This window comes from Oryx dammah, unplaced genomic scaffold (genome assembly GCF_014754425.2).
Source record: "Oryx dammah isolate SB20612 unplaced genomic scaffold, SCBI_Odam_1.1 HiC_scaffold_9, whole genome shotgun sequence".
NCBI classification, from domain to species: Eukaryota; Metazoa; Chordata; class Mammalia; order Artiodactyla; family Bovidae; genus Oryx; species Oryx dammah.
The window spans coordinates 45,547,123-45,571,517 of record NW_024070193.1 but is presented as its reverse complement, the minus strand read 5'-3'; the positions used below and the strand labels follow the sequence as shown (position 1 = coordinate 45,571,517).

The 24,395-nt window shown below is 35.1% G+C and overlaps 1 protein-coding gene across 8 annotated transcripts in view; it reads left to right on the top strand.

Moving 5' to 3' along the window:
- The first annotated feature begins 294 nt into the window (after window positions 1-294).
- The window catches only part of NKTR (natural killer cell triggering receptor), a 42,975-nt gene continuing 18,874 nt past the window's right edge, over window positions 295-24,395 (top strand). For 2 of the 8 annotated variants that reach the window (XM_040246027.1, XM_040246026.1), the window contains exons 1-9: window positions 315-497; window positions 614-694; window positions 10,161-10,235; window positions 10,787-10,894; window positions 11,410-11,454; window positions 13,241-13,328; window positions 22,277-22,306; window positions 22,748-22,893; window positions 23,841-24,063. In XM_040246027.1, coding sequence (XP_040101961.1) covers window positions 637-694; window positions 10,161-10,235; window positions 10,787-10,894; window positions 11,410-11,454; window positions 13,241-13,328; window positions 22,277-22,306; window positions 22,748-22,893; window positions 23,841-24,063 — 773 coding nt within the window. In that variant the 5' untranslated portion in view covers window positions 315-497; window positions 614-636. Of the gene's footprint in view, window positions 498-613; window positions 695-10,160; window positions 10,236-10,786; window positions 10,895-11,409; window positions 11,455-11,760; window positions 13,329-19,355; window positions 19,384-22,276; window positions 22,307-22,747; window positions 22,894-23,840; window positions 24,064-24,395 lie in introns of those variants that run through there. The other 6 variants (XM_040246030.1, XM_040246029.1, XM_040246028.1 and 3 more) reach the window with 6 other exon arrangements.

Genomic DNA, 24,395 nt, shown 5'->3' with positions numbered 1-24,395 from the left:
TGATCCTCAACGACTTGATTTTCCAAACTCTCGCAGCTACGGACATTAAGGAAGCCTCGCGCTATCTGCAAATACTTTGACACGGCCCTTGAGAAAGGACGACAGGAAGTAGAGAGCGCAGGCGCGTCCGGGCTCCACAGTTGGCGACTGATTCCAACGTAAAGGAGGAAAGGGGCGGAGCAAAAAAGAACCAGCTCAGGTATAGGAGAGCGAGACTCGAGCTCCCAGGCATTCCCACGTAGGCGTAGCCGCTTCTGTTAACCACCGCCTTTGAGTACATACTCTCGCGGTATTTGTCCCTGCTCTCGCGGGGTTTAGCGTGGCAATAGGAGACCCCGCCGGGGGCCGGGGGTGGCGGGCCGTTAGTCGCGTTGGGCTCTGGCGGCTGTGGCAGCGCTTTCTCCTCTGCCTACTGGGAGGTCTTAGGCTGGAGGCCAGCCAGGTGAAGAGCGCGGCTGCATGTGTGTGCGCACTCCATGGGAGCCGGGAGGCCTGAGGTGAGAGGGACCGGTCTCGGCCTCCGGCGCTGTCGCGACAGGCCGGCGGGAGGTGACTGAGGCGCGGGCTCCGCCCCAGCCCCCGCCCTGACCGCTTTCCTCCCCATCTCTCCCAGCTTTTGCTGCCGCCTCGGTCGCTATGGGGGCGCAGGACCGGCCGCAATGCCACTTCGACATCGAAATCAACCGGGAGCCGGGTGAGCCGGGCCACTGGGGAGCCCTGCGGGGCCTTGGCTTGCTTTGGGGAAGGGAAGGGGTCTACCTTCATCAGCCCTCCCCCAAGCCTTTTTGGGAACTGGTAGGCGCAGTCCGTATTCCCTTTTCTCCTGAGGGAAAATCTGTGGAGAGGAAGGTGGTCCGGATACAATCTAATCGGAGTCCAGACCTCGTCCTCCCAAACTCCTTGCCCCCCTGCACCCCTCCTGAGTGTTCCTGCCCTGCCTTAGCGCCAGGAAAAGATTTGCGATCCTTTTTGGACTTTGTCTCTCACAGTATCTCCAAGGAGCAAACACTCCCAATTTCGATTTCTGGTATCTCGCTCTGTACTATGAGCTTTGGACTCGTACGTTGTATATTTTCTAATTCTTGTGCATCATTAATAGGTTAACTTTGCTTTTATTTTTCTTTAAGTGTCTTTAGCCAGAATTCCTTGGTTCATGGGGCAGTGACTTAGCACAAGTCTTGGGCTTTAAACCAAAGCATTTAGTGTCAACAGACTTGTAGTGTGTGTTCTCTTCCATTACTGTTTTCTTTAGGGAATCCAGCAATTCCTTAGTATGTTTTGTGTTTTTTTTTTAGTATGTTTTTTTGAAAATGAGATATTTTCTTCTCAAGGATAGTTAACTTCATTCTACGCAGCATAGCGTGCAAGGTTCCAAACAGTTTTCTTAGCTTTTTTTTTTTTTTTACTGTGACAGAAGTTTTAATTGGAAGCATGTATACAGTCTTTCTGCAGATCTTGTTCAGCAGATTGTGCATGCTAGTGTTCGAGACTGAGAATATAGAAATGCATAAAACAAAGGCCTTTCTTCCTTGTAGTTTATATTCTGTTGGAGGAAGACAGACAATAAAACAGAAAAAAAAAAGTGTCTTGTAATAGGGGTACTGTTTTAATAGATTGGTCAGAAAAGGACATTTTGAGAGGATGACTTTTAAGCAAACCTGAAGGAGAAGGTGAGGGTGTGGATATCTCTGAGAAGAACCTTCCTGATATTGGAACAGATAATATGAAGGCCTTGATGAAAAAGTGTACCTTCTTGTTTGAGGAACAGAAAGTGTAGTAGCTTCCTTGACTTGATGAGAAAGTGTACCTTCTTGTTTGAGGAGTAAAGGAGGCAGGTGAGTAGCGGAAAATGAGTAAAGGCCAGAGTAAGAACTTTGACTCCATGAGATAAAATGTTGAAAGGTTTTGAGCAAAGGAATGATGTGATCTTAGAAATTTTTTTGCATTCTCTCTTCATCTTTTGAAGATTGAGGCTCTTAATCCTTATTTTATAGTGAATTTTCATTTTGAATAAGAAGGCTTATTTTTTTAAGAGTTAAAAATAGCATAGTCCTGGAAAGTAGAGGTCAAACAAAGGTTCTGTAGCCCTGGAAAGTACTCATCTTGTACACATTCATATCCTAGTTTCGCAAATAACTTTTGTCGTGAAACATCTCCAGAATATGGTAAATGTAAAATGAACTTTGATCCTCAATATTATAATCCCGTTCTGGTAGAAGTGACTAGAACTCTTTAGAACACTGAACCATATATAAAACAAGGAATGCTTGCGTTGTTCTAGGTTGAACCAGTTGATAACTGGCAATTTCATATGGTTCAGTTTCATATATAATGTTGATATTTCTCTAGCACTTTTCAGTATATTATCTAAGTAGTAGGTACTTGATTTTTACACAGCTTGTAAGAATCACTTCAGTTGTTTGAAATGAGGTGTCCTGCTCTGTATTATTTAATCATTAGTATGTATGTCATTGAGTACTTATTCAAGTAATAACTCTTGTCTTCTCCTATAGTTAATAATTCGCTTGATACAAAGTAATCTTTATTTACTTTGATAAGTAAAGATCCTTTAATGAGTAGTCTTGTTGTCCATATTAATGAGAGGTCAAAAAGTACTGATAAAAATTGATTTGAACACAGCACAGTGTGTATTTTATATTACTATCAATGGAAATTTGTGTATTTTATAGCAAACAAATGAGACTTTTGAATTGTAAAGCCACCAAATGAATGCAAGTATCTATTAAAAGAGGAATGTTTTTAAATTACGTGGCTATAGTTACAGAACTATTCATGTTGTTATTCTCTTTGAGTTTTGGTGGTTTGTCGCTTTTAAGCAACTGGCTCATTTAATCTTAAGTTGTCAAACAACATCGTCCTTTAATTTAGTATCTGGGATCTATAGTAATATCACTTTTATTCCTCATGTCGATAATCTGTGCCTGTTGTCTTTTTTCCTGTGGCCAGTTTGGCTTGGAGTTTTACCAATTTTACTGTTATTTCAGAGAACCAGATTTTCATTTCATTGGTGTTTTGTTGTTTTCTTTTTTCAGAGGTTCTGTTTATTTTTTTCTGACAGGCAGTCCCACCCTTCTTTGATTAAATATTAGTTCTCTCTATGGTTGTTAGTGGTTGGTTAAACTGAATACCTTTCAGGGCAGACATGAAATAGGAATCTAGCTTTTCCTTCTTTGGTACTTCAGAAACTTACCTTTTACTTGCCCTTTTCAGATGTTGTATCAAGAAGTGTAATATTGGAGCTCAGGGGAACAGGTTTTAGATATCTGGTGCAAACTGATTTAAGCCAGTTTAGTCAAAAATGGCTATTAAGTTTTTAGAGCATATCAAGGAGTCACCAATAAGTTAATGGCTGTAGATTGCCTTTGTCACAACCTTGCTACCAGGACACAGTGAAAGCAAGTCACATTTGCCATATGTAGATGTTGACAAGCAAATATACACACACATAGGTCATAAAACTAGTTCTGTAAGTCTGATGAAGTCATTTTCAGTACTCTTTATGTGGAAGATTTCTGGTCTTGAAAATTGTCATGCGAATCTTTTAGTTTTGTGCACCAGAATCCTCTTAAATCTTGACTATACCCAGGACCTTTTTTGATGGACCCAACCTGAGGTTCCACTCCAAAGGGTGACTCCAGATTTATGTCCTATTAATGAAAGGGTATGGATTATCTCCAAATGTTTTTATTCAGTCTTATGTTCCAGATATTATCAGTTTGCCAATAAAAACAGATTTTAAGCATTCATTTTACTAATTACTATTTGATTAGAGATAAAGATAGCAAAAGTAGTATTAGAAGTCACCTCCGGAGTACAGCTTTTGATTCATCACCCCGCTGGAGGCTCTGTGTTTCTTAGAGGCCTGAGATATAGTTTTAAAACTCATATGATTACTTCATATGAGAATGTCTATGTAAGGTGTTTTTAAAAAATTATAGTTGTAATATATTACATTATAGTAGTATAATGGTGTAGACCTTTTTTTGTTTTCAAACCGGGAGATGCTATCATGAGACCAGAAGTCAAACTCCAATTTTTTCACTCCTATTTCTGTTAGTATTCAATAGAGTTTTTCAAAGGCAGTGATGACATAACAGATTGAATGCAGAAGCAGATAGGAAAATCTGTCTTTTATTACATTAGACATGAAATAGGAAATAATGTAAAAGATGACACTCATTAAGTTTTTTGTTCATATTTCAAAATGTAAATTATTAAGAAAGAACCCATATTGGGGTTCCCTGGTGGCTCAGTAGTAACGAAACTTCCTGCTAGTTTCATGGGTTCAATCCCTGGTTTGGGAAGATCCCACCTGCCGCAGAACAACTAAGCCGGTGGGCCACAGCTGCTGAGCCTGGGCTCTAAGGCCTAGAAACTGTAGCTACCGAAACCCATGTGCCCTAGAGCCTGTGCTCCTCGACAGGAGAAGCCACCGCAGTGAGAAACCCATACACTGCAACTGGAGGCTAGTCTCCTCTTGCTGCAACTAGAGAAAAACCTGTGAAGCAACAAAGACCCAGCACAGCCAAAATTAAATGCATAAAATTATTTTTTTAAAAAACCATATTCAAATGTCTTTATAAAGTCTTCAGTAATTGTTTAGCATTTAGAGGGATTCTGAGACCAAAGAGTTTGAGAACTGCTGGTATAGACACATGCTTTCATAGAACTCAAGCATTGGGTTTTATCTGCAACTGTTTTAAACTTTTTGTTGGAATATAATTTCATGTTTATAGGAAGTTGAAAAGTAAAAGCAGTAAAAAGAATGCCAATCTATTCTTTACCTAGATTCACCTATTTACATTTTATACCATTTGCTTTATTAATCTCTTTCTCTCTAAACACACAATTTTTTCTGACTCATTTGAAGGTATGTTACCCACATCATGGCTCTTTACCCCTAAGTACGTGCGTGTATTTATTAAGAATAGAAATATTCATTAAAAGATCTTAAACATTTTTAAAATTTTTTTCAAAGAAAAGAAAGGGGTATTCTCCAACATAACCACAATGCAGTTGTCAACTTCATAAATTTACATGGATACAGTACTTCAATCTGCTATCTCTGTATTCTGTTTTTGTTGGTTGGCCTAAAAAATCATTTATATCATTCTTTCCCCTCCAGTACAAAATTCCAGTCTAGCCTCAGATATTACATTCAGCCGTCAAATCTCTTTACCCTCCATTTCCATAGCTTTTTGTCTTTTATGAGATTGACATTTTAAAAAAATATAGCCCCCTTCTTGAATAGAATGTTACTTATTTTGTATTTGTCAGAGGCTTAAAGTTGATTTTCCAAAATGATAACCAAGGTGTTTCTTTAAAAGAATGCTTGACTTTAGAATTTTGTTTATGTGGGTCTCAGAACAATGTCATAAAACCCTGGCAATTTATCAAAATAGGTAAAATGGATGTTTTAACTTTACTGCTCAAGGTTCATGAATCAAAGAAACTAAAAATGTGTTCTTAGTAAACACTATAGAGTATTTGGAACTGAAACTGAGAAACAAGTTTAAAGTAAAGAGGAAGACAAATGTTTGAGTACTGCTTATGACCTAGGGAAAAACCCTCTGACCTCTTTGTAAATGGAAGTACTATAGAGTCGTTATTGTGGTTCTAAAGTACAGCAAAATTTGCTCGTATTCAAAATTAACTTTAGACTTTAGACTAATACCCAGAATAACTTACACTTTGAGATAGAGCAAGGCATATGAGACCTGATTTGTACCGGGGGGCTGGGAGAAATGAATCTCCCATCTGAAGCATGCTGTGGGTCATAAGCTTGTGAATACAGTGACTCGGTGACTCTGGATGCAGTGGTTTGCTCCATTTAAATGATTTCTCCCTTTTGTGTATATTCAAACTAATAAGACTTCAGTGCAGTATTGCTTGCATGGTAAGGGTCTTGAAAAGAGTAATTAAATAATACAACCACGTGTCTTAAAGATCGTTATTTTAAAGATGAATTTATTCTAATCAATTAAGGAGCACAATTTTTCTTAGGCAGATTACCATTTGTGTTGTGACACAGATAGCAAGGAGGGGAACTACTGTGTGGGAGAGAAGGATGGTGAGCAGCACTGCTGTTTTGAGTTATTCTCATCTAATAGTTATTTGAGAGACCACAAGGAGGGTTATGCTAATGACAGTGCTGAGAAAGGTCAGAGGTGTGATCAGTTTTTGGATTTCCTCGGTGATGTTTAAATGTTATAAGATATTCTTATAACTAAAAGCATGCCTTTATCATTGATACTCCTAAGATAAAAAATCTTTTTTACTAGAACCTGAAATTCGCTTGTCCCCAGCTCACATTGTCCAGTGGAAACAGTTGTCTTTCTTTGTGATTGTTTGATAATGCAGTGTTTCTTTCAGTTTCTTCATGTTATTGCAGAGCTGCCTGTATTTGTAAGGAACCTAGCACAGCATGTGACACACTTGTTTTTTAAGTTGCTTTAATTAGTGCATTTGTGTGAACGTGAGCTTGAGCACTGAGCTCATGTTCAATTTTAGGGCAAAGGCTTGTTACCATATCTGTAAGCAAGAAGGTTCTCCTTCACCCCCTTTTCTCCTTATTTTTTTATAAATTGGGCCCAGAGAATCCCAGTAATAACCACAGGCCTGGTTGAAAGATCGTGAAGGCAAATTCATATGGATTTTTTTTAATTAAATTTTTTTATTGAAAGATAATTGATTTACACAATTTTGTCGTTTTCTGTCAAACCTCAACATGAATCAGCCATAGGTATACATATACCCCCTCCCTCTTGAACCTCTCTCCCATCTCCTGCCCCATCCCCCCCCACCAGATTGATATAGAGCCCCTGTTGAGTTTCCTGAGCCATACAGCAAATTCCCGTAGACTGTCTATTTTACACATGGTAATGTAAGTTTCCTTGTTACTCTTTCCATACATCTCACCCTCTCCTCCCCTCTCCCCATGTCCTTAAGTTTATTCTCTATGTCTGTTTCTCCATTGCTGCCCTGTAAATAAGTTCTTCAGTACCATTTTTCTAGATTCCATGTATATGTGTTAGAATACAATGTTTATCTTTCTCTGACTCACTTCACTCTGTATAATAGGTTCTAGGTTCATCCACCTTATCAGAACTGATTCAAACACATTCCTTTTTGTGGCTGAGTAATATTCCATTGTGTATATGTACTACTTCTTTATCCATTCATCTGTCGATGGACATCTAGGTTGCTTCCATGTTCTAGCTATTGTAAATAGTGCTGCAGTGAACAATGGGATACATGTGTCTTTTTCAGTTTTAGTTTCCTCAGGGTATATGCCTAAGAGTGGAGCTGGGTCATATGGTGGTTTTATTCCTAGTTTTTGTAAGGAATCTCCATACCGTCTTCCTTAGTGGCTGTATCAATTTACATTCCCACCAACAGTGCAAGAGTATTCCCCAGCATTTATTGTTTGTAGGCTTCTTGATGATGGTGATTCTGACCGGTGTGAGGTGATAATCTCATTGTAGTTTTGATTTGCATTTCTCTAATAATGAATGATGTTGAGCATTTTTCATGAGCTTTTTAGCCATATGTATGTCGTCTTTGGAGAAATGTCTGTTTAAGTCTTTTTCCCACTTTTTGATTGGGTTGTTTGTTTTTCTGGTATTGAGTTTTATGAGCTGCTTGTATATTTTGGAAATCAATCCTTTCTTACTTGTTTCATTTGCTATTGTTTTCTCCCATTCTGAGAGTTGTCATATGGATTTTTATGGGGACTTTGAGAGGAAAAATTAATTGGCTTCTTACTTAGCACTATCCTTTTCCTTCCTTTTCTCTGCCTCAAATCTCCATGTGAAATATACAGTCAAAGATTTTTCTCCTTTTTTGCCTTTAACATAAGATGGCTATTCCTTGTCTCTTACCTCCTAGATGTCCAGTATGATTCAGAATTTTTTTTAACAGTTTTGATAGGTACATCATTTACTTCAGAGTCTTTAGCAGTGTTTTTAACCTTGTACCGTAATATTGCGCCCAAAACAGATTGGTTTTGTTCATGTTTTTTTCTTTTGCTCTTAACAACACAGTGCCATGGCAGAGACAGAATTTCTGCTCTAACCATTGCCCCATGAGTGTGAAAGGTCAGTAGAAATTTTGTTTCTCCATCAGGTTAGAGGATAGGGTATTAGAGGTGAGTATTTTTTTTAAAAATCATTGTAGTTATCTATCCCTCTCTGAATATTAGACCTGGAAATGTAATTACATTTAACTGTTTTCATATATATTATACCACTAGAGGGTTCATAATTATCTGTGAAGGAGAAACTAAAAATATTTGAAATTTTCATCAGTTTTCATTTGGAGGCATTAAAGACTTTGGGGGAAAAAACTCTTTATTGAAGTTACTACTAAAGGTGAAGTTTCAGTTGTTTTGATTATATCTTTTATTCTGAAAAGCATCTATCTTAAAGAGATTCCAAAGACCTATGTATGTTGTAGTTTGCAAAGCTAGATGATTTTAAATTTGACACCCACCTAGCCAGCCATTTCTTAGGGATTTATGAGTAATGGAAATACTCTTATCACACTTGTAAATTATTTCTATGTAAATACAAAGAATAGTACTTAGTATTACTGATATTACATGCATTTCCTAAAATTCTGAAATGTTTTTAGATACATTGATATCTTCGTTTTTACTTTCTTAACTTTTTCTTCATTTCTTTAGACATCAAGATCAGCTAGAAGGTTTTGAAATTGCATTTGACTCCAGCACTCGATTTGGCAGTGCTGACATGGGAGAGTCTTCTTATATGATTCCATTCTTCCACTTTTTATCCTTCAAGGTTGTTTCTTACACAGTAACCTTGTTTTGTCCTCAGAGTAACTGACTGACTTGGCCAGGAATAAAGTAAAATCTTAGTGACAGAATAAATCAAGGCATTTTGTGTCTACTGGATTATGCTTGATCCAGTTAATTTTGATTTATTCTACAAGTCTTGACTATGTACACATGCTCATAATGGAAAAGCTTTTATAGAATAAAGGGAAAAGGAACTCAGGAAAATGGTTGTAATTCAAAATTCCCTTTCTTATTTTATTGACAGGAGGGCAAAGTTGAAACAGTTTTTAAAATAATATGATTTGCCCCTTGTACTCTCATGCACAAGGTGAGTTTTCCAGACATTACAGAATATGTAGTGATGTCACTGCTCTGACAGCTGATGGAACAGGTATCTGAGTATTCTTGCTTTGAAAGTTTCTGAGTTTTAATTTATAATACAGTAAATATTAAAAATATAACCCACATTTTAAAAGCTTTAATCATTTTAAGAGTAGAAAGGAGTCCTGAGATGAACAGATTTGTGAAACACTTCTCTCTTGGCATGAGAGGCATGCTGAGTTCCGTCTGACTCTTTGCAACCCCATGGACTGTAGCCTGTCAGGCTCTTCTGTCCATGGAATTCCCCAGGCAAGAATAGTAGAGTGGGTTGCAGTTTCCTCCTCCAGGGAATGTTCCCTGACCCAGAGGTGGAACCTGAATTTCCTGCATTAGTAGGCAGATTGTTTATTGCATAATTAAGTCTAATTTGCAGACTTGTTCCTATTGTTTCTTGTTTGTTTGTTGATTAGTTTTTAGGAACCATAACCTATTCTCTTTCTACCCTCTCAGGGAATTTAATGTGAGTTTTAGTTGTGAGTGACAGTTCAAGGGTTGGCTGTGAACAGTTCTTGAATAAAGGTAAAAAGCTGAATGTAGCAGACAGAACTTTCTTCTACTAGTACTAGCCCAGAGTGACTATCTTATGATGTGCTTTCATCACTGGAGGGATTTAGGCATAAATCAGACAGCTGTTATCGAGAATATCTTTAAAGATTAATAGTTCAGGTAGGAGATATACTAAGAGAGATCTAATGAAATAAGGTCCTGTTAAAAGACACTTAAAATCCCACAGTTCTGGACTGAGATCACTTTGGTTGCATGTGAATTCTAATGCTAATGAATATAGTATGGTTCTTATTAATTGGTATTGCCTAGTTAAATTCTTTTCCTGTTGAATCTCTTAAAAAAATTAAAATGAATGATAAAAATGGGACTCTCAATTTGTTTATTTATTTCTGCCATATAAATATGATACATTTAATCAACTTGCTTACCTGTTTTTTCATGTGTTTTATTTCAGTTGGTCGAATTATGTTTCAGCTCTTTTCAGATATATGTCCAAAAACATGCAAAAACTTCCTTTGCCTATGCTCAGGTAAATGAATTATTAGATTATTTCCAATGAGAAGTCCTGGCTTAAAATTTTACCTTGCTTAACAGAATAGCTATTTTCCTTAAAAAGTAATGGATTGTGAAATGAAAAATTAAAAATATTATTTTCACTGATAAGAAGTCAGGGAAGCATTTCTTAAAGGGAAGAGAGGAGAAAGAAATGGTCTCAAAAATTAAAAAGGAAGTACCACCATATGTAATGGAATCTTTATACATTGTAGTTTAAAAAATAATAGCATATGTATTCAAAACTGATTTATTTTGATAGAATTTTACAGATTTTAATACTTTGAACAAATTTAGCCTTCCAGATCTCACAATAAATTTATGATTAGAGGATAGAGAAGCAGAACATAATGACTTTGTTGTTACATGTAATTGGATTTATATTTTTAAACAGCAGATAAAATGGGGAGGAAAGACATTTATAATGTTGCTTATCACAAGGGAGGAATTTGACAAAGAGCTAATTGAATGGTCATTCCCATGGAAGAATATGTTTGTAGCTAAACTTCATTTCTTTTTTTTTTCCAGGAGAGAAAGGCCTTGGGAAAACAACGGGGAAGAAGTTATGTTATAAAGGTTCTACATTCCATCGTGTGGTTAAAAACTTTATGATTCAGGGTGGGGACTTCAGTGAAGGTAGAGCTAAAAGTTATGCTCTTAATAACTGTATTAATTCCTAAAGCACCTCATTATTGTAAATATTGTGTCACAGTGTGATGTAAATATTAGATGGTCAGTGAATAGTTGTTGGATGAATGAGTGTTATAAGCCAAGAATGTATAAAAAGCAAAATATTAAGGTTTTTTGTCTTGTTTTTATGCAGTTTTAATACAGTTATTTGATGAATACCCTCTAGTGAATGCTAAAGTATTGTTCAATTGGTTTTATTCTTTTAGAGTTTTGTCAGTGTTTGAAATAAATGGGTTGTGGGGATAATTTTTTAAATAGTTTTTATTATAATGGAATTGGATATATAGTTTAAAAATGAGGTTGATTGAGGATTATTAGAATTGTTATCATCTGCAGGAATTACAAGGTATTAACTCCTTCAGCAAATTAAAACCATAAAGAGTAATTTATGTATATTAGTATTTTTTTATTTTCATTATTGTTTAACGTCATTATTGTTTAACGTAGCTCATTATTTTCAGGTAATGGAAAAGGTGGAGAATCAATTTATGGTGGTTATTTTAAAGGTAAGGCTTAATATTTTATGGTCTTTTGTTTCATTTCTGATATAAAGCAAGTTTGATCATGTACTTTTAATGAGAAGAGGTTTACTTATAGTTCACTTTTTGCATGAAACTAATGCTGCATGAAAATACTTTATTTGCATGAACTTGGGGATAAATTATATTGTAATACATAACTTTTAATTGACAAGATTAATTAAGGCTAACTTTATGGTTAAACATGACTTTCAGCATGGAGGTTAGGCAACTATATACATGAAAACTCCTATCTTCCTGCCTAAAACTGTCAACATATTCTTTTGTTTATAGAGAATGTGGTCTTTTGCAAAATGAAAAGGTAAGAGAACGAAGCTCAGTAACACAAACTCCAACTCTTTTCCCTTGCACCCTTCCTAATAAATTTATGGAGAGTCTGGGTCAGGTTGTGACTGGATTTCTTATATTGCTTGAAGACTTGGAAAACTCTGTATACTATTTCAAAACATGCATCTGTATCTTTTTTTCTTTTTCCAATGGGTTGTTATTTCCACATCAGGGTAAAGAGTCTAGTTGTTTTTTTTTTTTTCTTTTCCCCTCTAAGCCAAACAGTGTCTTTGAATAAAAGTTGGTATTTCTTCCTTTCTCAAAGGTTTGTATGTTTTCTTTTGTATAATAGAACTATGTGATTGTGTTTTATTCCTACAATAGTATTTGCATAAATCTAACTATTACACTTGCCCCAAAAAGCCTTAGAAAAGTCAGTTGCAGAAATTTATAATGGGATCCAGTATTACTAGGTTTTAATGCCATGATAGCTTCAGTGTTATAATAGTCTTTTATATTTCTTTTGGGGAAAAATGGATTACTACTCTTTTTCAGAAGCCTGTTCCCAAGGTAATCTTTTTTTTGTTTTTGTTTTTTAAGTTTTCTGTGTTTCTGTTTGTTTAAAAGAAAGATTTGTTTGTATCAATGTTAAAAGGAAACTTAAATTAGTTTTCAGGATATTTCTGCTGGAATTAAATCCATCTCTAAGTGATCTTTATGACAGAGGTTTTCCTTTGAACTAGTAGCGAACAGCTCTTCAGCTGATTCCATTAGCATGTAGCAATTTGAAATTAATGCTGTAGGCCACTTTAACATGGTTGTTGCCTGTGGCAGATACTTGTATGTATATCTTAAAATTGAATCTTGCCATTTAAATTTTTGTATTTGCAGGGCTTTCCTCCTTAGATAGTTTTTGATCCTATTGATTAGAATCTACATACTTGATTTAATTAGGCATGTCTCTAAACTTACTGTAATATTTTGGTTAGGGTTGGTTTCATCATCTAGCAACAATTTGATTGAGTAATAAATTTACCATATAGAAATTAAGCACATAAGAGGATTATTAAAGCTCCCATGAATGGTGCATTATGCAGGATGATTGGAAATTTGGAAGAAACAAGCTCTACTATAAAGATTTTTTTTAATTTTCTTGGTAGTTTTCCCTGAAAGTTAATAGTTTAAATATCATTTAGCCAATGTCTTGCTACTAAAAGTGACTGTTCTAAGGCTGTTTGTATAAAGTATTAAATATATGTTCTTTTTCTCAAGGCTAAGTAGTAAATAAGTAGTATCTGGGTTTGTTTGTGTTTTTTTTATGCTTTCATTATTTGATTAGTTAAAAGAATTTTTTTTGAAGTAGTCAAGTATCTGTACTGACCAGAAGAGGAATTTCATCCTTTGCTTTCTATTTACTACTTTGAACATTACACGTTAAAAGTGGCTTATAATTGGAGACTGACAAATTTGTGTTTTCTTCAAACAGATGAAAACTTTATTCTCAAACATGACAGAGCGTTCCTTTTGTCAATGGCAAATCGAGGGAAACATACCAATGGTTCCCAGTTTTTCATGTGAGTAGGCATAATTCAGAGATGAGCTTTTCCTAAACAGAGAAGCGCTGTTCATGAGAAAGATGGTATCCTTGATCCAAATTTACTGCTAGGTTCTGTCAGCTTGAGTTTTATTATGTTATAGTAACTGGTAAGCTCTTAACAGCCATCGCAGTGTTAAGAATATATCCTGGATTTGAAGGATGGTGCTTAAAAGGCATAACTTGAAGATGTAAATTATTCTGTTGTCATCTTAAGAAATTGGCTTTGACTCTTAACAAATTTGGGGGCTCAGTTTATCAAATCTGAATTGGAATATAAACTCTTGATGAGCATTTAAAAAGTTGTTCATGACTGGAACTGAATGTATCCTTGGCATGGAAAGCAGTTGGTTTGAGTAAACCATAGTATGGTTGCTTTTCCCTCTTACTGTTGTTCTTTGAGCCAGTTTGAGAGAGGTGCCATTATTTTCTGACACTGTATAGAGATAAATGATTTGGTGTTAAGCCAACATTTGTAGCAATCTTAAACTTTGTGAGATCTCTATGCATAATTGAACTAACCCAATATTGCTTTCATTTTCACCAAAAATTTGTGCTGTTATTGCTTAGAAAACTTTAGAATGATAAATTTGTTTTTTAAAAAACAAAAACCTTTACATGTACATGTATACACAACCAAAACCTTAGTTATTTCTCATCTGAAAGACTTTTGGCATACTCTCTGTTATGTTCTTATGTATAGTTATTCCAAAACCTATTTTTATTATAACTCCATGATATAAAATATGAAAGGTAATTGCCTAGTATGGAGTTTAATGCTTTTGATTGAAGTAAATCTCTGCAGTTATGCTATGTATATTGAAGAAATATTTTTTCCATACCAGAAAAAAATTTTGTCATCTTTCTGAATGGATGGGTATGAATGGCGCTTCCCTGTATTTAAAGGAGTAAAGTATTCATATAAAATAAATCTCACACTTTATATTTGTGTGAAAAATAAATTCCAACATGATCTGATAAAGTTCAGATAAGGGGCATTCTGTTCCCAAGAATGTCCTAAAAAATGGAAAGCTGACAGAAGATAATAATGCTTGGAGTTGTACAGGAAAAAAAGAAGACCTAAAACAGTTATTCCTCTATCTTTTTTGATCCCATAAAGTATTAGTTGCTGCACTTCTTTACTAGAATATTTTTCTATTCTTAATCTCCTTGAGAGCCAAAAAAAAAGTAGTGGGAAATGCTGTTTACTCTTTGATTAAGGTTTCCCATTTCCATTTTTAAGCTTATCTGAACTGTGAACATGATAAACTAATGATTCATTGGTCAAAAGCTACCATCTGAGGGCTCTAAAGTTTCTTTTAGATTTCCTTTTTTATATCAGTACTTTAAAAATTTGATTTATTGGGTAGTAGCAGCTTCTTCCCATTGTTACATACTTATTAACTTATTTATAAAATGTTAAGAGATAAAACCCATGCATGTATATGCATTGATTAAAATTCAGTATATGAGAGTCTCACTTCAAAAAATTTAGAGTATCTTGTTTTTTTGTTACTTAGTATTTGCTTAAGTCTTTTCTAGAAATGTTTAGCATCAAACAAAATTAAAGCCATGTCTATTTTCTACATGACTTAATTTTACATCGGACTATCTTTTGACAAGGAATGCCAAATGAAAATTTTAACATTTATAAATTAGGATTAAGTTTTAACCTTGTTTTTATAATTATGGATGGCACTAAGATCACTGTAAACTTGTGATTGAAAGAAACTTTTCTACTTTCAGTTTGAAATTTACTTTTGGAAATGAGTTTTCAGTTGAAAACAATCTTGGAAGTAATTAAACATTTTTGCAGTCACAAAATAAAATCCTCTTTTTTTTTTTTTTTTTTAAGAAGCTTTTATGTATGTGCTTTTTTTTATGTGGGCTGAAAGTACCAATTCCTCAGGGGTTTCAGGATAAAATAAAACTAACATTCACTTTTCTAAATAAAATGTTTCCTTGCTTTTATACAAAGAATAAGTAAAATGGAGATGGTGGCCCATGAAAGAAGTATCTTTGAAAATCTATGTCTTGCAAGCCCAAATCTATTTGGAATTGGAAGTAGTTAAGAAAAAGCGTAATGTACAATCTTCAAGTTTTATAGATGATCACAGACAATTGCTCTAAAAGTTGAGGTTCTGAGGGTTGATGGTCACTGAGCTGTCAGATAGCTTCCCAGGGGTGACTTCTACATTTTATCCTCCTCCCACACTTCTTTGGCACCTTGAGCAGCAGTTCTGCAGTCTGAAAAAGAAAGGGTAGTATGAGAATGGATCATAAAAGGCCAAGAACTGCCTTTATAGTTCCACTTAATAAGGACTTTTAATAAATCCTTGCAAAATTGTATTTGTAGTTCGTGTTATAAATCTGTTGCCTTGTATTTCCAAGGAGTAAATTTGGTGCAGTTAGTGTGGGTACTTGAGCAAAATGTTCCTCAAGAATTCTTGTGCTTTTTGTAAAAACTATTGCCTTCATTACTTGAAACACTTAAGACCTCTCCTTCCTAAGGCATATACATCATTTTATTAAAATTTTTTGTATATATTGCTTTCTTGGGGTGGAAAAATTATGTGTGTGATAAAAACCAGATTGTCTTTTGTATAAACCTATTTATAGTTTTTGCAGTAATTGCTTATATCTACTACTATATTAGTCATAGTGATTTTGCTTTTAGGGACCTAAATAGAAGAAAACGAATTGTTTTTGGAATAGTACTGCTCGAGAAACACGAAAAAAGTAATACATGGCACTATCCCCATGAATCACTGAGGAACTAATAGTTTGTTCATACTGAGGTATTTTTGAAGGAATTCAAAGACCTGGGACCATGTTAATGGGGTTCGTTTTATTATTATTTATTTTTTAGGCCAAAGACTAGGAAGAGGCTGCAATAAAAGTTATAGGATTATAAAGTCTAGGACTAGAAAAGAATTTCGAGATCCTCCAGTCCAGTCTTTCTCTTCTATAGATAATGCTAAATAAGGAAGAAAAGAAGTATGCAGTCTAGGTTATAGGGATTTTTCTCATAATCTTGAAGAAATTGATAGCTAAAAAGAGCATGCTGAACACTGTATGCTACATAGGTTTATTGACCAGTCTGCTCTGAGTTTATTTATTTATTTAGACTTGTGAGATATTAGTTCCAGGGATTGAACCTCAATAGTAAAAGCAGAGAGTCCTAACTTCTGGACCATCAGGGAATTCCCCTGAATTTATTTTAATTTTAGTCAGTTTTAGATGCATCAAGTGTTGCTGATGCATTTTTCTTGTCCTTTAGCTATCAGTAATAACTATTAAGTCTGGTTCTGATTTTCATTGTCTTTCATTCATCAAAAGATGAAGATACTGCATAACATAGATTAAAGAGATTAGTTAGGTAATTTATAACTTTGTATTAAGTAACTATATTCTCCTGGGTTAGAGCACTAACCTATCAGGAAACCTTGTATCTAGTCTTACCATATGCCTTGAGTTAGTTTTGTTTTTCCTTTTCTGTTTGTAAACTATGTAGCTCAGTTTCAAATATAAATAACATTTTGGTATGAAAATGCAGACATTAAAGGAAGAAAGTGTTTTTATAGGTTGATCCTAAATTTTTGAGTATATGAAATGATTTACATGCAAATATTATCTTGCCTAAAAGAAATAGTTGTAATTGCTTAATTTTCATCAGTCTGAAAGGTGGCTCAAAGCAGCTTTGGTTCATCTTCCAAAGTCAGCTGGTTTCTTCATTGGCTGCTGTTAGAGCATGTTGACGGAGAAGGCAATGGCAACCCACTCTAGTACTCTTGCCTGGAAAATCCCATGGACAGAGGAGCCTGGTAGGCTGCAGTCCATGGGATCACAAAGAGTCGGACATGACTGAGCGACTTTACTTGCACTTTTCATTTTCATGCATTGGAGAAGGAAATGGCAACCCACTCCAGTGTTCTTGCCTGGAGAACCCCAGGGACGGCAGAGCCTGGTGGGCTGCCGTCTATAGGGTCGCAGAGAGTTGGACACAACTGGCACAACTTAGCAGCACCAGCAGAGCATATTGGAGTAATGATCACGCTCATCCCCCTTGGCGTAGTCTGTGAAGGCCTCATGTCACACCAGGGAATGGGAATACCCACAGAACCTTTGAGAACAGGCTTTGTCATTTGCCACTGTTAGTGGTCATGATAATTATAAAAATTTAAGAAAATAGGATAGTCAAAAAGTTGGACTTTGAACTTTAAACAAAAGTTCATCTTGTTTGTTACATCTTGTTATAAATAGGACTGTGGGAGGAAAATGTAAGTTTTAGGATATCTTCGGTGTCATTTAGAATAGCTACTCACCTGAATGAGAGAAGTGCCGATTGTTTCAGAGTAGCAGAGCAAGAGGAGTTGAGGGGTGGTTTGGTTTCAGGGCTTTACAAAGCTATATTGATATTTGGAGGTAGAAATGCTTTTTCTTTCCACATACTCATTAGTTTGTTTGAGAAGAAATGCTACTAAGTATAAATAACCTGAGAAGTTCTGGCTTTTTTTCCTTACTTTTTTAGGAACAGTACCTTCATGTTAATAAGATTTTTCATGAACAGATTTCATGACACTTAACCATAATCCATATTCTCTGGATATCAAGTGTCATCCCTGACATCCAGTCTGAGTATTAGTGTTTGTGTGACATTTGTGTTAGCAGCGTGGATGGAGTTCTGTATCTTGTGGTGTTTGCTGTGTATTATGTTAATTTTAGTGCTGAATTTTTAAAAGCTGTTCTATTTTAGTGACTTTTGGAATGACAGGTAGAGCACTGTAATGTGGCTTGGTTAGTTTCCGTTGCCCTTACATGAGGTTTGTCACTCTGTACAATCTGGTGCCTCTTAACAGTCATGACAGTTTCAGGAGTTGAACGGGAAAATTGCATGTTAAAGGTTATGACAAATAGATTGTCTTTATTTCCTTCTCTCATACTACTTTACAAATAGAGTCACTTTTTTTCATAACATTCATTGGAAACACCACATTATTTGAAACATACTCTTTTTTGACAGTCATTCATGTATAAATGCCTTTTAACATTTTTAAATATTTCAAGATTTAGTATGTCCAAAACCCCTGTAAAGAATTTTGTCCACTGTATATAATATGGGTTTTGGTCTGAATAGTAATAGATATGTTTAAATTTTAATTGAGTTAAAATTGATCAGACAGTGTATATTCATTGAACAAAAAATTTTTATAATGGGGAAAATCAGACATTTGAGAGGAAAAGAAAGTACCAAGATTTGATAGCATACATTTTCTTATACTTTCACTTCTCTTGCCTTTTTATCCTTTGAGAAGATTCTTAAAATTCTAGGTATGCTGCCTTATTATTATTATTTTCAGTGACTTAACTAAAAGTGTGTATAATGGCAGTGAACAGAAACTACAATCTAAACATTTGCTCATTAACTCATAACATATAGTAGTCTGATGTGATGTGTAACCAAAAAAAGATTTCAAATGTAGAAACATGAAAGGTTCCTTAATTATTTGAAGTGAATTAGTAAAAAGTATTCTCTGGAATTTTGTTTTGAAGTCTCTTAACTCAGTTCTTTCCATTGAGATGTTTGTTTTTGTACCTCTAGTAACTGCTTCTGGGCATTCAGATTTTTATATTTACCTGTGTACTCCAGATACATTATTATCTTTTTGAGAAAGATGTTAGTTGACTTAGCCAGTATCTAGGATTTATAAAACAAAATATAATATTTTGTTTCTAACTATTATTCACACTGTGATGTTACAAATATTAGGGACTTGAGCAGATTCCCACTTCAACCACAATGCTTCTCTTAAGCATAGTTCATCTCTACATACATATCCTATGTGAAAGAAAATTTAGAGCCCTCCTTTTTAAAAAGCTTTCTTGCTTTGCATAAAACTTGAAAGTATTTAATTTCAAAGTTATATTGATATTAAAACATAGATTCAGTCTTGTCTTAAAAGTGTATTACAATTTATTTCTTGCCATTTTTGTGTAAAATTTACAGAAAGAGTGTTACACCGTGCGCTCCAAAGGTAATGTCTCATTACTCTAAGGCTCTCTCTTTTTCTTTCTTTACCTTTATTTATCTCTTTAATCCTGTTGTTATATGCATTAAGAAAAAAACTTTCTGCTTGATCTGTGGCAGCAGTACATGTAAAATAAGTGTTTTATTGTTCATAGTAAATCCTGGGAAGTATAATTTTAATTTCAGTGGCCTGTTACCACCAAGTTCCCACACATCTTGGGGAGTGGGGTATATCGTATATAATGGTTTATATCTCATTTCAGTACAGAACTGTTACTTTCTGTATAAGGCCAAAATCTGCTTTGATAATGGTTAAAAAAAAAAAATGTAGTTTCTTTTTTTGGCGTATCAGTCATACTTTTCTGTTTCTAGGATTTATGAGATTTAGATGAACCCTTGTGCATGTATTTTTAAAGCAGATTCAGAGGTGAAGGGAACTGGAAAATCAGTATCTGAATGACAGTAGAAAATGGAAATGTGAAAATATTGGAAGCTTTTCTAACTTGAAATGTTCTTGTGGTTATTTCTCCTTTAGGTGTGTTTTCATAAGCATGCATAAACTTACATATTTATGACAGCCCTGGCTTTAAGGTCTTAACTTACTGGGCATATGTTATCACTACATTGGTCCTTACAGCTGTATAGTTTTGAAACATCAATTTTTAAGAGTTGGTGGGGTGAGATCTCGTTTTCTATTTTAGTAGAATTGAACTGTTTGGACCAAGCATATCATTGCATATCATTTTTTTCCCTTGCCCATCAGCCCAATTCCAGTAAGCCTGCTTTACCTTGGAATTTCTGCTCTTAGAATGTGGGCTGAGAACTCCAGAGGGCTTCTTTTTGTTAAGCTACTTCCATTATTCTTATTTTATAGCCTAACCCAGTTAAATCATAAGTTTGTATTTCTGCATCCTGAATTGCAGATGCGAGTAATAGACTTGGTTATTCACACCTGTTTAGGTATACTGGGCCAGTTGAAATTTATCCTTGAAAGAATTGCTCTTGTCTTCATTTGTTTTCCTTACTAGTGCACTAAAGGATTGAGTTTGTGTTTAGTTCTCACTTGAATTAAAAACAAAACCTGAATCTGTCATAAAGGTTCTATTCTCAAATTGAGTTTCAAGTTGTGTGTCGCTGCATCACTGCAGTAAGTTTGAATTTTTAATCACACCATTTGTTCCAAAGATTTGCCCTAATGTAGTTTTTACATCACTTCTATTAACCAGAATGCAAACTGAATTGGATTCTGTATGTTTTAAGAAAATGTATAGACTTTTCCTCAATACCAGAATATCTGAGAGTTGTGAGAGAAAGGCCCAATGAAGAGAAATATATCTAATTAATACATCATTGTTTTCACTGCTACATGTTTGAGACTGATCCTTTACACTACAGAACATTTTTTACCTTTAAAATGTTTACCTCTTTCCATCTTTCATACAGTGGAATCACTGTCTAGCATATGTCCTAATTTTTACTATCTTTACTGTGCTTGGTAAATTTGCGTAATTATGGGAAGCACACTTCTGTATTAAAGTTACTGTCAGGATAGTTTTTGGATGCTCCTTTCATGATTTAAGCATCAGTGCCTCACTGTTTGCTACATTTTCTTTTTCTTCTTTCTTCTGTTTTTATTCATTTTTATGGTTACATTGGCTTAAACTACCACTTCTCAATCTTCTAGGGAAAATTTGAGACTAGTGGTTTTAAAACTCAAGATTCCCTTGAAAATTCTGCCACTTCTTGAGTTGATATTTAAATTTTTTAAAGCTAAACTGTAGTACTGTTACAGAACTAAATTAATGTAAATATATGTGTTATATTTCCTGATAGAATAATGTCTTTTAGTATTGAAGGCTAAAATTATGTTTTATTCACATATTTCTTAGAATTTACATAAAATGATTATAAAAATTGACATTAGAGCTTCTAGTATAATTGACTGCTTTCACATGGTCTGATAATCCAGTGACCATTCTCTCAAATATGATTTCTCTTTCTCATAAACTAAGATGTTTGTGATAGAGTCTAGTTATCTGCTTTTGAATTTTTTTCCACTATATAATTCACATAGTCTGAAGATCTCTGAAAAGGCTATGGGAAAACCAGCTTGGGTTCAAAATATCTTAACCATAATTTACCCCATAGGCTTCCCAACAGTGGCTGTCTGCCAATTTGTGACTGTAAAGCAACCAGTTGGATGTTTTTTGGGCCATGGAAATGTAAAGTATCTGTAATGTTATCTACGATTACTTACTTTGTGGTCAGAAGTGTTGGCAGATAGAAAATTTGCTCCCTATTGCGTTTTCTGAGTTGTTTTGAGTGGCAACTTAAGTGAAGCAAGAGGGGCAGGAAGTTCTAGAAATGGTCCTGAGGCCTACCTCCAGCTACCTGCCTAAAAGATGCAGACTAACCCAGTATGAAAAATAACTAGTAGAAAAACTCACTTAAGGGGCACTTGTTAAGTGTTGATCACACTTTTCTTTGCACAAGCAAATGGCTAGATGTTTTTTATTCTTGTTTAATGATCTTGATAAGTTTTGAGTTTGTTTTTGTTATTGTCATTGTTTCGGATTTGAGAGTAACTTTAATTTTAGTGTATATTTATGCTGTGTATTTCAAACCTATTTCACATATATGTATATATATATATAAATCTTCATATTGGAGAGATAAAGGTTTGTAATGCATTGTCATCTTGAGGGTTTTTTTAATTAGTAAAATGACTGCTATTGCTGTTTTTAAGCTTATTAAGTTTAGGTATATATCATGTTTAACTTTTTTCCCCTTTTTATCTTTACTTCTTTGTTCTCTACATGCTGTGCTTTTAAACCCTTCTGCTCTGTACACCTGAACACCTGGTTTCTGCCATCTTCTTTGTGTTGATGTTTGTTGCACAGTACCACAAAACCTGCTCCACACCTGGATGGGTAAGAGTTACATTCTTATTATTTTGGGGAGGTGTGCTGGTGGCTAGTCCAACCAGTTAGACTGTGGTGAACCCTCAAGGGGGCACCCTTGATCTCTGGTTTATTCTCTCATAGCCAAGCTTTCCCTGAGGATCACAGGAGGCAGTAGTCCTGAGACCACAGGTGCTGCTCACTATCAAGTGCAATCTGATTGTTATACTCTCTGCTGTAGAATAGTTAAGAATCACTGTTTTAAAAGCAGGAAACTAAGGCCCAGTTTGAGCCGGGTTTTTTTTTTTTTCCTTTTATGAAGAAGAACTTCTAATTTCCTTCTAGTTGCTTCGTACATCAGACACTTTTATTTTCAGGTCTGTGAACATGTCATTTACAACAGTTGTCTTGATTACTGCTCTTGGCTTAACTATCATCAAACCAGTTTTTCTTGAATTTGTATTGTGACAGGGTGCATGTTGTCTTTGGACTAGTTATTTCTGGTTTTGAAGTAATCGAACAAATTGAAAATCTGAAAACTGATGCTGCAAGTAGACCGTATGCAGATGTACGAGTTATTGACTGCGGGGTGCTTGCCACAAAGTCAACGAAAGACGGTAAGAGTGTTTTGAGAACAGAGGGAGCTTGGATACAGGTAACACTTGTTGAAAACGATAACTTAGAGATACCTCCTAGATTTCAGTAGTGGAAGAAACTTCTACAAGTAATATACCAGTAGCCCTGATGCCTCCATATCACACCCTGTATCCGATCCATCAGAAATCTTTCCAACTCTGACTTTTTCTTTTTACTTCCCCTGTTGTCAACTTGGTCCAAACCCAAATATCTTTTACCTGGGTTATTCCAATAGCCTCACTACTGTTCACTTTGCCTCTGTTATTGCTTCTGTATAATCTTTTCTCAGTAATGATAGCTTCCTAACTGATCTTCTTGCTTCCACTTGACCCTCTACAGTCCTCAGCAGCAACCAGAGCCAACTTCTCCAAGGGTTCCCTCTCTGTCAACCAAAACTAAAATCTTAACAGTGGTCTGTAAGGGATTCTGGCTTTCTGCTATTTCTCTAATCTCTCCATATTCATTGTCTTCCCAGCAGTGTTAATCTTTACTCAAACATGCCAGACACTTGGGGACTTTGTGCTAGCTGTTCCTTCTATCTGGAATACTCTTTGTTCAGATACCTGCATGACTCCTGTCCCTCGCTTCTTTCCGGTCTCTGCTCAAATGTTATCTTAAATTACCTTGACTTACCTTATTCCCTTTACTCTGTGTTTTCCTCCCTCTTCCTTAAGCATTTATCATTTCTTATATTATGTAATTACTTATTTCCTTACCTGACCGAACTAATATATAAACTTCATGAGGTCTTTGTTACCTAGCAATCTCACCAGCAAATTGTATTATCAACTTGAAAAAAAAAGTTTCTTTAAATTTTTAGTGTGCTTTATATAAAACATGTTTTATAATACTTGGTAATCATTTTTTTTACTCTGAAAGGTGGGCAGTGAAATCCAGTACTAATACTTTTATTACTATTTATTAAAAGTTTTTGAGAAAAAAAGGAAGAAGCCAAGTCATTCAGAAGTCTCGGATTCCTCTTCCAATTCCTCATCCTCTTCAGAATCATCCTCAGAAAGTGAAATTGAACATGAGAGAAGCAGAAGAAGGAAACATAAGAGGAGACCGAAAGTTAAACATTCTAAAAAGAGACGAAAGGAAGCAAGCAGTTCAGAAGAGCCAAGAAATAAACATATAATAAGCCCAAAAGGGTAAGTGTGAGACACCAGGGTAGTCTTCCCTAAAAAACAAACACCCTGGAATGGGAACAGTATGTGTGATTCTGTAAACTTATATTTGTTACCTATTGTTGAAAAGGACAGTAGTTTAGGAAGTTTATGTTGAAATCTTGCAAATGTAAGGGTAGCACAGATGTTTTATATCAAAGATTTATGCATTTGTAGGTAAAAACAATCGCTAAAACTCTTAAAGAAAGGATCATTTGGCAATTCTTATATCAGAATTTTAGTGCAGTGACTGTTTTACTCATTCATGTTTTATATGTTCTGTTTATGAAAATTATGTTGACCTTTTTAGTGGGATT